Genomic DNA, 14,937 nt, shown 5'->3' with positions numbered 1-14,937 from the left:
CCAAGAACCACACCCAGTCCAGCTGGTATTGGAACTCGGACCTCGTGACTCATCCCAATGCTTTCCCTTTCCAAGCCCTGAGCAGGCCCATTGATGGAACGAGCCAGGGAAAGAGTAAGAGTAGTGAGGTGCTAATCCCAACCCAGGTTTGCTGAGTAGGGGTCCCTCAGCAACTCCCATCCTCAGTTTCTCTCACGGGAGAAGGAGGAGCCCAGCTGAGACAGCTGCTGTGAGCATCAGGTGAAATTAAGAGAACACACAGCAGTCAGCCCCTCCACCCTGCCCCTGCCCTTTACCTCTGAGCTTTGCTCCCTACCCCACCACCCCTCTCAGTGCTCTGTGCCCTGTGCCAAGCCAGTCAGTCATTCATGGCAGCTTTGCCCTGATTTTGGCAAAGGTACCTGTGCACCCTGTTACCCTCCCAGCCTGGCAAAAAGCCAGGTCCAAGATCAGGGCTGGGCTGGAACAGGGTTACATATCTGGGGAAAGATGAAGGCGGGGTCAAGGGTGAGCCATCCTGGGCTCTGCTGATGCAGAATGACTCTGCAATATCCCTTCCCCTCCCCCAGAGAGCCAGCTGCTGTTGCCACGCTCACAGGGGAGGCAGAGCTCGCATTTGCTGAGGACCTACTGGGTGCCAGGTGCTTTCTCAGGCATTAGCTCCTTTTTTTTTTTTTTTTTTTAGTACAAACACCCCTGTAGCAGCACATGGTGGGCCACTGCTGTGGGCATAGGTGCTTTATTGGAGAGGGGATGGAGGTGGGCAAGGGATGAGGAATTTTCCCATTCGGAGAAGATGGAACAGTCCTGACTACTCCTGATAGTGGGATGTACATGGTCTCTGGCCAGACCATGGTCCAAATGGGAAGACACTCGTCAGTCACAAAGTCATGGGAACACCACACAAGCCTGGGTGTATGCCCAGAAACTATAGGCATCTGGGGCGGGTCCCCTGCACATTCATCATGAGCTATACAGGATAAGGCTGTACATGAGTTAATTACAAAAAGTCATATTTACAAAAATCTATACACACATTTGAAAAACTCACAAAATTGTCATCTATGTATCACAAGTTGCTAGACCAAAATATTAAAAATGGGATAAAATTATACATTTCTTTTCTCAAATCTTTTCAAAAGGACTAATGTTTTTAAAGCACATATATGTTACTTCCTATTAATAGCAAGACCCATGAAGAAACCAAGCAGCTGAGCCTTCCTTGAGCCCCTAAGAAGACTTGAGACTTGAGTGGCCAGGCCAGAGGACACTGCCCAGAGTCAGGACAGGAAATTGGCCTGCAGTGCAGAACAATGCTGAACACAACAAAAGGAGGAACATGTCTTTGGCTAAAACTTTGGCATTAAATAAAAGAGGCAAACAGATGGAAACATACAGCCCTGCCAGCCAGGGTAGGCCAAACAGGGGCACAGGCAACCTTGAAGTGGACTCCAAGAGCAGTGGGAACCAGGCCTGGGCACATACCTGGGTGGCAGAAAGCTGTATTTCTACCAGTTGGGTGCTCCTTCTGGGCCTAGCAGGGAACATGTGCTCACAAGTAACAGGGATGGGCAAGTGGGCCACCTTGACCACAGCCAGTTCATCAAGTAAGTGAAGTGGATGTAGTGCAAATGTTGCAACCAAGTATTATGGACATGCTACCTGCCTGTCTTAAGGGTCAAGTGGCAATATGGAGCCAAAGGCAGGACCTTGTCCTTATCCTGGGTGCCTGTGTCCTCAGCCACAGGAAGAAACCCATTTTTCCCATGTATATAGGACAGGGTTTGATGTGTCCTGCCCCCTTAATTTGTTAGTTGAGAGCCTCTGTGTCCAAGTATCAAGTGAGGCTCAAAGTTTGTGCTTCTCTTTGCAGTCTGTGTTTCTTGCCAACAGCAGTAGTCTTTTAGGACGGATAGAAGAATATCTGGGTCCCTTGTCCCATGGCAGAGCACTCAGCCTGAGTTCCACCTCAGAACATCCTTCAGCCCTTCAACCCTGGCAAGGTGTCCAAGAAAACCCAAAGGGTAGCACAGAAACCCACTGAGTAGGATGCAATGCACAGTTCCATAAGTAGAGGGTTATGGATGGTGATGTCTCTAGGGGAGCTCTGCTGTTCTCAGGTGGGTACCAGGCCTAGGAGGGCCATACAGAGTCACTGAGGCAATGTGGTTGTTCTGCATGACTTCAAAGATCATTCGTTGGAGACCAAAGCAGAATGTGGAGCCAAATGGATTGGTGTTGTTTGGAGAGGAGGATCTGTGCAGGACAACAGGCTTCTCTACAGGGTGGCCTAGGAGCTCCTGGATATTGTCCCACTTGCTGTATGTTGTGCATATTTCTGTCTGACCAATTGCATTTTCTTTCTTTATGGCTAGTGGGATCTTGAACTCACAGCGATGATAAATGTTGAAATTATAATGCCCAGGGTAATTGGTGTGCAGGACAAACTTCTTCACTTTGTGTGTATTTGCGTCAAAGAGGATGTCCACCCCGAGAGTGAAGTAGTTAAAAAAGTAGTCATTGCACTTAGATGGAACTTGTTTATGAGGGGAAGGAGAATGAATTTTCATCTTGTCCTCTGACTTATAGAAGACTTTGTGTGGAGAGCCAAGCATGCTAAGAACATCTTGGCAGGAGTCACCAAAATACACTGAACGTTCAAATACCCGCATCTTGGCATCTGCTAAAAGGCCAGGTCCACAACCTGCAGCAAGTAGGCGAAGTCGTAAACCTGAGGGTCCTGTTCCATCTCGAAGAACATCTACATTCTCAGCATACACATTGCCCAAGAAACAGCTCAGGGGCATCACAGGAGCCTTGGTATCCTGTAGGCTGTTTCCACTGTAGATGAACATCCGTTTTACAGTTGCTCCATGGGGTATCTGGAGAGAAGCTAGACCGTGGGCAAAATTGGGCTCATACTTGGGAGCCTCAGTCCAGGAATCTAACTGGAAAGAGAAAGACAGTCCTCTGAAGTTGTGGTGGAAGAGCTGCTCAGCGGAGTTGTACACTCCAGGATGAGTTGCGCCAAAAGACTGGTCAATCTGCTCAATGGTAGGAGCTATGGCCTGACAGTTAAAATGCACTCTACAATATTTTAACTTTACTTTAGTCAAGTCATATACTTCAATCACCTTAAGTCTCTGATTGAAAGCATCAAACAGTAGTTTGATCCCGTCCTGAGTCAGGTTAAGGATGAGGTCATGGCTTAGAGGAGACTGCTCACTGTAGAGAACCTGGACATTTTTGATGATGCGACAGTGCTTCTGAAGAATGGCTACTGCTTGAGCCAGAGGCATTCCCAGCGTGAATTCCCATTGCTCGTTCCCCAGAGAGCGTTCAGGCACCACCTCCAGGTCCAGCATTGGTTCGGTTCGCCGGGCCCGGACGGCCTCCTGCGGCAGTGCAGACGGGACCCGACCTGCAGCAGCGGGGGCAGACACTGTGGCAGAAGCCGCATTAGCTCCTTTAATCTACTGGGGAGAGCACAGAGAGTTTAAGTAACTAGATCAGAGTTGCATGAGTTACCATAAACAAAGTTCCACACACTGGGTGACTTAAACAACAGGCATTTGTTACCTCACAGTTCTAAAGGCTGGAAGTTCAAGATTAAAGTGTTGGCAGGATTAGTTTCTTTTTCGTACTAGGTTTTGAACTCAGGGCCTTGCACTTGCTAGGCAGGTGGTCTACCACTTGAGCCAAACCTCCAGCCCTTTTTGCTTTAGTCATTTTTTAGGTAGGGACTTGCACTTTTTCCCCAGACTGACTTGGACTCGATCCTCCTACTCATGCCTCCTTCAATGCTAGGAATACAAATGTACATACCACAACACCTGGCTTGTTTGTTGAGATAAGATCTTACTAACTTTTTGTCTAGGCTGTCCACAAGAAGTGATCCTCCTTGTCTCCACTTCCTAAGTAGCTGGGATTACAGGTATGAACCGCCTGGCTGTGAGCTGGCTTCTCTCCCTGGCTCTATATTCACACAGCATTCTCTGTGTGTGTCCACATCCAAATTTCTGCTTCTTATGAACACTAGCCATATTGGGTCCATCCTATTGACCTGTTTTTAACTTACCTCTCTGAAGATCCAAGCTCCAAATATAGTCACATTCAGAGATACTGGAGGTTAGTATTTCAAGAAATGAATGGGTGGTGTGGAAGAGGAACAAGAATCCTGCCTATAACAATGAGTAAAGTGACAGAACCATACTTTGAACTTGGGTCTTTCTGGCTCGAATATCTGCCCTGTTTCTGTGATACCCCATTGCTCTCTCCCTGTCCCCTGACCCCAAACATTTCTCACTGGCCCATATACCATCTGAGTGACTTCTCCCTACCAGGTATTTTGCCTCTTGTTCCACATAACTCAATGGCCCAGACAGGTACACTGTGAAGAAACCGAAGCTCTGAAGAAGGAAGGGCCCAAGTACACATGGGGAGTCAGAGGCTGTTGCAGGGCATGAACTTGAATGTGGCTGACCTTTTCCCTCCACCACCCTGCTTCTCCTCCTATGATGACAGATACTTAAACAATCATATCAGCACAACAGGACTATGGCATGGCCAAATGGATGTTGATACACTGGGCTGGAGCAGAGGGCCACCAGGCACGAGCCATTTAATTGCTGGAAAGCCCAGGCAGAATGGGCGCCCCAGGGGAACTGACACCAGCCCCCCTCTTCTCCCATCAGCCACTGTTGAAAGCCAGGGTGAGCAGGTGGAAATGCAAACCCTGCCTGGAACTTTTCTGACCTCTGAGTTGCTTGACAAGGAATTTCCTTCCTTGGAAAAGAGCCACGTACTGTCTAAGGAGTTTATACTCAGAATGAGGGTCTGGGGCTGGAGAGAGACTAACCTCCTCACTGCCCAAGCTCCTGGCTGCCCATGTCTGTGCAATAAGCTGGGCCTGACCCACAGCAGGACCCTCAGGTCCCAGCCTTCCTTGACCACATCTGCCCAAGGGCCCTGACCTCAGTGCGATGACCCTCCCATATCCACCAATTGCCTCGCCCTAGGAGCAAGCAGTGATCGTTACTTGCGAGTTCAACAGCCTGTCCATTTGCTGATGTCCCCCGGAGATAAGGAAGGCCAGCCCAGGGCATGTTCCTTATCTGGAGTACCTCCAACCTGGAGAGCTCCTGACCTAACCTGGACTGGGCTGGGTGAAGCTGGCAGCATCCCTGGGTCCACCTGCCCCAGGACCAGGCCAGTTCACTATGCTGTGAGCCTCGCGTACTTGTTGACCCATCTGTGAGTGAGAGGCCAGGGGCCAGGCTACATAATTGGAGCACCCTTCTTCCTTAGCCTCCGCGTGAGTGAAGCTGCTAAAACCACGGACACTGGAGCCAGAGGACCTGAATTCCACTCTTAGCCACCACATCTACCAGCTCTGTGAATTGAGAAAATTATCTAATGTCACCATGCCTCAGTTTTCTTCTCTGTAATATAGCAGTGATGCTGGATGCCCATGGCTCGTGCCTATAATCCTAGCTACTCAGGAAGCAGAGATCAGGAGGATCATGGTTCAAAGCCAGCCCAGGCAAATAGTTTGTAAGACCCTATCTCAAAATAACCCATCACAGAAAAGGGCTGGCAGAGTGGCTCAAGGTATAAGCCACAAAATACCACAAAAACAGATAGATAGATAGATAGTTAGATGATAGATAGATAGATCGATAGATGATAGATAGATAAAATAAAAAGGGAGTGGTAACAGCAGTGCCCTCTACATGGAATTGGGACAACTAAGTGACTTAAGACCAGAATGTATCTCCCCCATTGTGAGCATCAGCTAAGTTGTTACCTACGTTTCATTTACTGGCACCACTGCTACAGGTGCCAACAGCACAAAAACTAACATCCCAGCCCACTGTGTGGCCTTGGATATCCAGTCCCCCATCTGAGCCCCCATCTGTAAAATGGGGACAAGAGTGCCACCTCCCAGGGTCACCATGCACATCAGATGGGGCCACAGCACGAACCCTGGGAAACGCTCTTAAGGTGTTCCACTCCCATGGCAATCGCCAGCAACGAAGACAAACACACATGGAAGACAGGTGTCCTTTCTTCTCCAGTGGCAGGGCCTGTCCTGAAGCTCCCAGAGTAGGGTTTAGAGCTGGATGGGGTAGGAGGGAGGACCCCACCGTCACTCACTGGCAGTTCACTGACCCTGGCTGCTCACTTGGCTGAAGCATTCCTCTTTGCGAAATCATTCCCTGAACAGAAGGCACAAAGCCAATGGCAGTGAACTTCCTTTACCCACCCAGCAGGGTTTCTGTCCTGCCGTGGCCTTGGGCATGCACCTTTATGTAACTGTGCCTCTGCCTGCCCTTTCACTCTTTTTTCTCTCCCCCATCCCTTCTCTGCTTCCTGCCTCCTCAGACATAGACCACCCCACTTCTTCCTCCCAGGCCCTGGTTTTAAAATGAGACCTTGACCTTCCAGTTCCAAGGTCTTTAACTGGAGATACCCATGGTTTCAACCATTGGGGCTACAGGGAAAGGGCATTCTGAGCAGTAGAAATAGCAGAGCAAGCTGAGAGAGTGGAGTGCCTTTCACACAGTAGGGGGACAATTGGCTGGGGCTAGGAGTGGGCAGATGAGCAAAGGAAAGTGATGTTGACCAGGCATGTGGAACGTCACTTGGTAGTCCTCAAAAACATGGAGGGCTTGAGGATGGCAAAGGCAAAGGCCTGATGGTCCGTGCACTCTCTGGGACCAGGGCCCACTTGAGGTGTCCAGGCCCAACACAGGGCGCATCGTGTGGGTCTCTCAGCACAGTCAGGGACACACAGGTGTAAATGTGGAAGGTTACTCAGGGGCTCTCAGGTCCAACAGCTTAAGGTGTAAAGCTCACAAACCATACAACCTTAGTCAAATCACTTCCCCATTCTAAGCCTCAGTTTCCCCAAGTCTATAAAATCAGTCAACTAATTGCGACTGCTTTGCTGTGAGTGCTCGCAGAGGCAACACCAGCAACTGTGACATTTTGCACAGTGCCTGACTCACAGCAGGAGCTCAGTAAACACAAGTGCCTTCCCTTGTCCCCCACTCATCACCCTCCAGTCGCAGCTCTGAGGACAGTTGTATGAACTGGGTCACCCCATTTTTCAACCAGGTTTACTGGATACCTGCCTCTATAATTTATATTGTAAGGGATTATTATTATTATTATTGGTAATAAACGCTGAGCAATTACTATGCGTTCAGAATTGCATGACTCACTTTCCACAGATGAGTCCATTGAGTCCCTCCCACGGCCTTGCTCGGCAGTAATTATCTTCATTTTATAGAAAATTGAAAAGTCATCTTTAAAAGGCTCCTTTAAAGTGGCAGAGCCAAGACCACCAAGCCTCTGTCTATATAGTTTAAGAATTAAGCACCTCCCCAGTTCCTAGACCCCACCATGCTTTTTACCCATCAGCCTCCTTGCACCATCCACTTCCCACAACATGGGGCAGATGACAGAGTAAGGGGGACAGAATAGCACAGCACCTCAGAATGAGCAGTTGGGGTTCACACCACAGCTCTTCCATTTGTGAGCTGAGGACTTTGGGGATTTAATAAGGAGCCTGACTAGGAGCCCAATGGGTGATCCTAGCTGGGCCTCTGCTGCAGCATGCTGTGTGACCCTGAACAGTCTCCTACCCTCTCTGAGCCTCAGTTTCCCCATCTGTAAAACTCAAGCTTCTGAGGCAGTTTGGCCTGTCTTGATTGCAGAGAATCCTTCCTGAAATTTTCTCCTTCTTGGCCCAAGCCCTCACTCTGAGTACTGACGCAAGCCAGGCCAGGGAAGAGGCTCTGTTCACAGACCCCCAAGAAAATAGACCCCCAAACACAGTCGTGTTGGGTTAAATAATTCAACCAAGGTCTTCCAATCAGAGCCCTAGAACAACTGTTTAGTTACAAAGAGACAAATGTCAGATATCACCCCACTGCAGCAAGGAGAGAAGATGTGACAGTCACATTGACCGTCTCAACTGATCGAAGTAGGCTCCAGAGTAGGCAGGCTTATCAGCACTTCAGAAAAAAACAAAACTGAAAGTCAGAGAGACACAGAGCTGAAAGTTCTGTCCCATGTTTCTGTACTCTACAAATCTAGTCACTGTATTTCCACAATCCCAGCATCCTACAGTTCTGATTCCATCCAGTAATCACCCAAACATCCAGTCACCATCCCCTCCTGACACTGTGATTCTGTCTATGAATTTAACATTTCTTAAGTCAAATGCTCGCCGAGTGTCTACTGTGTGCTAGGCCCTGAGCTCTGTGCTGGGTACAGAGCCACAGGCATAACTGAGTCCCAAGATTCACAGAGCTCAAGTCACTGTGGCAGAGAAAATGAGTGTGAGCCATTACTGAGATAAAATGTGGAGAGGACCATAATGGGAGACACGACCTGAAGAGTATTACAGGAGCCCAGCAGAAGCCACACTGAGGGGCCAAGGGGTGGGGGGCAAAGAAGACCTCCAAAGTGCCATCTGCCAAGCTGCAGCCAGAGGAAGACTGGACTTGAGACACCCTTGTAATTAGAGAGCCCAGCAGGTGCAAAGGCAGGGAGGGAAAGGGTGGTGTCTTGACCCAGCACCTGAAGGTGGGTGTGTGTCTGGAACAGAGATACAGGGGAAAGGCAAGGTGGAAATGTAGGCTGGGGACACATGTCATGGTAAAGATTTACAACTTCGAGCTGGGTGTGGTAGTACACACCTGTACTCCCAACTCAAAGGAGGCTAAGGCACAGTTCCAGCCAGTGAGTGAGTATCAGCCAGTCTGGGTACAAACCAAGACCCTGCCTCAAAATAAATAAATAAATAAAATAAAAGTTACAACTTCATCCTAAAAGCAACAGAGACTCATGAGAAGATTTTAAGCAAGTTGCATTTTAGAAGAAATTCTCTTACTGCTCTACAGAGGATGGTCTGGTAGTGAGGAGAGGCAAGCAGAGAGACGGGGAGGAGGTGGTTTCTGTGGTTGTGGTGAGAGATGCGCTCACCTGAACTAGGACAGGTGGTGTGGAACAGAGAGAAGCTGATTTGGGAAGGTTGGTGATGGACTGGCTGGGGGAATGAAGAAGAGGGAAAGGCCTTGGGAAACCCATGGTCCCCGGTTGATGCAGCTGGGTAGGTGGCAGTCACCTCCCATCAAGATGAGGCCAGAGGGGCAATTTGGGTGGGAACCAACTCTTCGGCTTAGGGAATGGCAGAGGTTGTGAAGATGAGGAGCAGGAAGGTGGTCCAGGGGCCTGGCAGAGGCTACTGGGGGAGGTCACGCTGGAGATCAGATCCCCAGTTCTTCAGCTGGGGAGCATCTGAAGTCTTGGGGTGGGAGGGTCTGAGTGCTCCCTGGAAGTGACTGCAGAATGAGAGGAGTAGGATGTGCAGAACAGAGCCTGTACACAGTTGTGTATGGACTGGGGACCAAGGAGACCAAGGAGCAGCCCATGGTGCAGGGAAGAAAATGAGGAGGGAAACCAAGAAGAGACTCCATGGTGGCAAAGATGACATGGTAAGGGTCAGTGAACCATGGCCAGCAGATTGGAACTGGCAAAGGGGGTGCATGTTTTTTTGGAGACAGCCATTCACTGGTTTGGCTGATCCAAGGTGTGGAACCCAGAAAATGCTGGGGCAAATAAATCTCAGTGGAAGTAGAAAGGGTTGGGGAGGGAGAGAGCAGTGACTGCAGAGCAAGGGAGACTAAAACAGAAGTTTTCACATTTGCCACTGTAACCATTAGGATGGGATGTAGAAATTTACAGAGTTGTGACTGCTGTTGCTATTCCTAATGGAATAGAATAGGATAGAAAAGAAAATGTCTGAGTGCTTTGTATGTGGTGAGGGTAGGTATTATCTGTCAAACTTTTCTTTCAGATATGTATGTGTGTGTATCTGTGTTCCCAACTTACTATGAGTTATCTGTTTGAACACACACACACACACAGTTGAACACCTCTTTCTAGAACATGTTTGCTACAGCTGGCACTGACTCTGATGTGCTCAGAGAGTAACCCTCTGTGCGGGTGGAGTAGTATTTCACCATTCTGTTTACTCTGGGACAGAAAGTAATAAGTTGAGCACACAGCCCTTTGCACGAAATAATGCAATGACAGGGTTCATTGGCCACTGGGGACACCTGACCTTGTCAGGAAGCTTCTGGGCCATGATGTAGACAAGACATCTTTCCCTACACAGGATGCTCTAGTGAGGGGCTTGATGAGTCAGAAGGATTTTGCTGGTTGGAAATCCCCCCTGCAAGTATAGTAGTAAGCTATTCATGCCAAAGTCGGTATGGTGGTGGGACATAACCAGGTCCTCACCAGGGAGACAGGACAAGAAGGAAATGGAAAGGGCTGGGTTATTGGCAAGAACTTCTAAGCTAAAAGAACAGAAACAAACAGACCGACAGAAGGACAGGATGAGTAGGCACGTGTGTAAGGAGGACAGGGAGGGCAAGAGAAAGTTCCCAAGCCTCTGGAAGGAGACTAACAGGCTGAACCTCCCCACCTCCCAGATCTTCTCCTCCCTCCCCTGTTCTCTGTTCTCAAACGCATCCCTCCTGGGCTCCCTCAATCTCTGTATCCCAGCCACTCATATCCCTGAACCACTGGTTGTTCCACTGTCTCCCCTCCGGTCTTTGGTCATGCCATTTTTTCTGCTTGGACTACCTTAACTTGTTCCCTAATCACACCTTCCCCACCACCTATGCCCCAAATGGGGTCCTTCCAGATGATATCTTGCCTGACTACTCTGGCAACAGCCTAGCTCACTTCTGCTCTGTGTGCTCTGTCTAGATTGGTGGCAGATATTCAAATTCTTCAGGACCCAAGATGTGTCTGTGTCAGTGTGCCCATCCCAAGTGTGAGCTCCAAGAGCCCAGCACAAGATCAGACATGTGTCAGGGGCTCAGCAGGGAAATATTTGCTGGATGGATGGATGAACAGATGGAGAGTAAAGACAATAGAACAGATGAACGGAAGGACAGGATGGGCGGGGGAATACATATAGCAGCAACATAGAACTCCTGATTCTTTTTTTTTGGTACTGGAGCTTGAACTCAGGGCCTTCACCTTGAGTCCCTCCACCAGCCCTATTTTTGTGAAGGGTTTTTCGAGATAGGGTCTCACAAACTATTTTCCCAGGCTGGCTTCAAACCAAGATCCTCCTGATCTCTGCCTCCTGAGTAGCTCCAATTACTTGTGTGAGCCACTAGCGCCTGACTCTTGATAGAGTCTAGAAGCTTTCTTGTTCATTGGCTCAGTGATCCTGGACAAGCTACTCACCCTCTCCAGCCCTCAGCCTCCTGCCTCAGAATGGGGAGCTGATGGGGTAGAATGTCTGATAATGGGCCGTCGGGCACCTGAGCTGGCTCCTTGGTGACAGGAACATCATGTCCTGTCTGAACGTGCAGGTGAGCTTAGCTCCCAGATGCAGACAGCACAGGTCGTAGGCTCAGAGGAAGCCTAGAAGCCAACATGGGGAAGGTCAGCCCCTCAGGTGTGGACTGGGTCTCCTGGAAGGAGGACACTCTGCCGGCTATTCAGGTTAGACCTCCAACCCCCACCACCATACTAGGGTTATGGAGGCTGAAGCCTTAGCAGATTTCACTCACCACCCTGTTGCCTCTTCATGAGGTGCAGTCCCTGTCCAGGGAACAGCTGAGGAGCCTCCCTGTCCGCAGTGTCTCCTCCCGCTACCAAAACCCAAGATCACCTTCCATTTTTCCTTTGTGCTTCCCAAGACTCCCATACCCCACACTGTGCTCTTCTGGGCCCTACAATCAGGTTCCTACCTCAGTTTCCCTAACCATTTGTTGTTTTTCAATTTGTTATTATGGTAAAATACACATAAGATCAAATTTGCCATCTTAAACATTTTTAAGTGTTTAGGTCAGTGGTATTAAAGAAATATGAGGTCATGCAACCATCACCACCATCTACCTCGGTAATTCATCCGGTAAAACTGAACCTCTACCCATTAAGTGTATAGTTTTTAGATCTGGTTGGCCTGTTGGGTTGTTCAAAGTGAATTGTTGAAATTTCCAACTATTATTGCAGAACTCTCTTCCTCCCTTCAATCGTTTCTGTTCTTGCTTCATAAATTTTGATGACCTCATTAGGTGCACAAATGTTTGTAATTGTTATATCTTCTTGCTATATGGAAACTTTGGTTAATATATAATGTTTTTCTTTGTCTCTTTAATCATTTTATATTTAAAGTCCATTGTCTGATATTAGTATAGCCACACGCTCACAGGCACACACACCCTTTCTTTTGGTTACTATTTGCGTGAACTATATTTTGCCATCCCTTCAATTTCATTATGCTTGTATCTTTGGATATAAAGTGAATCTCTTGGGAACAGCATATGCAAACAATGCCTGACTTATTTGTCAATTTTACAATGGAGCAAAAGCAATGTGCGTTCAGTGGAAGATGCACTTTGAGTTTTGACCTTTTCCACAGCTAGTGACATGCAGGATTCGATCTCTTGCAATGCTGGGCAGCAGCAGTTCCTAGCAGCTCTCAGGCAGCCCTGCAATCACAGGAAACATCCGGTGCTCTGCAGCACACCTCGATGCTAAACAGTGATGTTTGGTAGATCAGGCATAGGCAGGGCATCATGACTTAACCATTATTTCCAGCTCACAGTGGGTTTATTGGGTCATAAACATCCCACAAATCAAGGAGCATCTGTTGCTGGATCAGTGTTTCTATCTACTCTGCCAACTCTGTCTTGATTAGAGATTCTTAATTCATTTAGATTTAAAGTAGCTACAATCAGGCCTTGGTGGTACCCATCTGTAATCCCAGTGCTTGGAAGGCTGAGGCAGGACGATCAGATCAAGAGTTCCAGGCCAGCCTATGTAACATAGTAAGACCCTGACACAAAGTAAATTTAACATTATTTATAATCCATATAATTCTAAATTATTATATGTTATATATAATTATATATATTATATGTTATATATATAATGTTATATATAATTGCCATTATTTGTAATTAAGCAAGTAAGTAGTTTTCCCTTATCCATAGTTTTTTTTTTTTTTTTTTTTTTTTGGTGGTACTAAGGTTTGAACTTAGGGCCTACACCTTGAGTCACTCCACCAGCCCTTTTTGTGAAAGGTTTTTTTGAGATAGGGCCTTTCAAACTATTTGCCTAGGCTGGCTTTACACCGAGATCCTCCTGATCTGTCTCCTGAGTAACTAGGATTATAGGCGAGACACCAGCACCCAGTCCTTATCCATAGTTTCACTTTCCACAATTTCCATTACCCACAGCCAACCAGGGTCAGAAAATATTAATGGAAAATTCCAGAAATAAACAATTCATACATTTTAAATTGCTGTTCTGAGTAGCATGATGAAATCCCTCCATGTCATCCACAGTTCCACTCTACCCCACCCAGGACATAAATCATCAATTTAGACAGTTGTCCAGGCCTTATAGAATTCCTGCCGTGTGAGAGATGCCACATTCACTCAGCTTTTATCATAGCATATTGCTATAGTTGTTCTATTAATTCTTGTTAACTGCTTACTGTGCTTTATTTATTTATTTATTTATTTAGCAGTCCTGGGTTCAGACTCCAGGTCTCATGCTTACTAGGTGGGAGTTCTACCACTTGAGCCACTGCAACTCCACCAGCCCTTTTGTGTTAGGTATTTTCAAGATAGGGTCTCAAGAACTATTTGCCCAGGCTGGCTTTGAACCATGATTCCCCTCATCTCTGCCTCCTAAGTCACTAGGATTACAAACATGAGTCACTGGTGCCCAGCCCTTAATTTATAAATTAAATTTTATCATACATATACATGTGAAAAAAAAAATTAGAGCGAACAGGGCATGATGGTGCACACCTGCAATTCCAGCACTCAAGATGTAGAGGAAGGAGGCTCAAGAGTTTGAAGCCAGGTCCTTCTCATTCTCACTCTACAGATGACCCACTTTCAGTCTATCAAAAGTACATTTATTTCCTAATAAACATAGCTATCATATCTTGCCTGAATTCTTTTCTCATCAGATGCAAGGACCAAGTTAGATAGCTGTGCTGACTTTGTGGTAACATTTTTGGTGCCATGACTCAGATCTCATTTAATGTGCCTTGATTTGCATCATAGAACTAACATATCGTGACTTGGATCTCAGATCTAATGCACCTTGACTCAGATCTCACCTACAAGTTTGTTTCTGCACAAAAGGATGTTTCAAGACTGCCTCCACAGTTTACCTAACTCGTGGGCCAGGAGGAAGCTCTTCCCTCCACCTGGGCTGAACGTATCCACCAAAGCTCAAAGCTTTGACATAGGTTCAAGATTTTGGGCTCTTCAGAGGGCTGCCTGTACAATAACAATTGGCTTCTTCCAACTTACAACAGACTGCGATCCTCCTGATCTCTGCCTCCTGAGTAGCTAGATCACAGGTGTGAGCCACCAGCGCCCAGCTTTAATTAAGCCTTATATTAATGTTTTAACTAAATATGTCTCCTCTCTTCTCCAGGTTATAAAACTACAAATGATACAGCTCAAGGGCTAATCCTTTGAACATTGCTGCTCCTCCTTGAACACAGCTATTGCTAGTTAAGCTTGCAAAGGATCCCAGCTGTAGCCAAAGACTGACTTCAGGGCTGGTGGAGTGGCTCAAGTGGTACAGCACCTGTCTAGTAAGCACGAAGCCTTGAGTTCAAACCCCAATGCCACAAAAAAAAAAAAAAAAAAAAAGATTGACTTCAACTTCCCATTCCCTAAAAGGTTTCAGGGTCTCTAGTACCTGACTGGGGATTGTTAAGTAGCAATTATCCAGGAGTGATAGGAATATGCAAAGTGAAAGTTCTGAAAGAAAAACTTTGTAATTAAAATTTCCAATTCTTAACAGCCTCTGTTAAGATCCAAATAGCCCACCAAGATCATGAACTCTCAGGAGACTTCTCTGAGTCAT

At 47.2% G+C, this 14,937-nt stretch overlaps 1 protein-coding gene across 1 annotated transcript; it reads right to left on the bottom strand.

Annotated features, from left to right (window-relative positions):
- Nucleotides 1-665: 665 nt before the first annotated feature.
- On the bottom strand, nucleotides 666-6,087 carry LOC109688578 (phagosome assembly factor 1-like). The gene is made up of 2 exons (XM_020167053.2): nucleotides 5,985-6,087; nucleotides 666-3,473 (listed from the first exon to the last, which is right to left on the bottom strand). Exons 1-2 carry the CDS (start codon nucleotides 6,048-6,050, stop codon nucleotides 2,097-2,099), a joined length of 1,443 nt encoding a protein of 480 aa, XP_020022642.2. The 5' UTR covers nucleotides 6,051-6,087; the 3' UTR covers nucleotides 666-2,096.
- Nucleotides 6,088-14,937: the final 8,850 nt, after the last annotated feature.

This window comes from Castor canadensis, chromosome 1, assembly GCF_047511655.1.
Source record: "Castor canadensis chromosome 1, mCasCan1.hap1v2, whole genome shotgun sequence".
NCBI lineage: Eukaryota > Metazoa > Chordata > Mammalia > Rodentia > Castoridae > Castor > Castor canadensis.
Note: the sequence above shows the minus strand (reverse complement) of the source record. Positions and strands in the feature narration are given on the sequence as shown.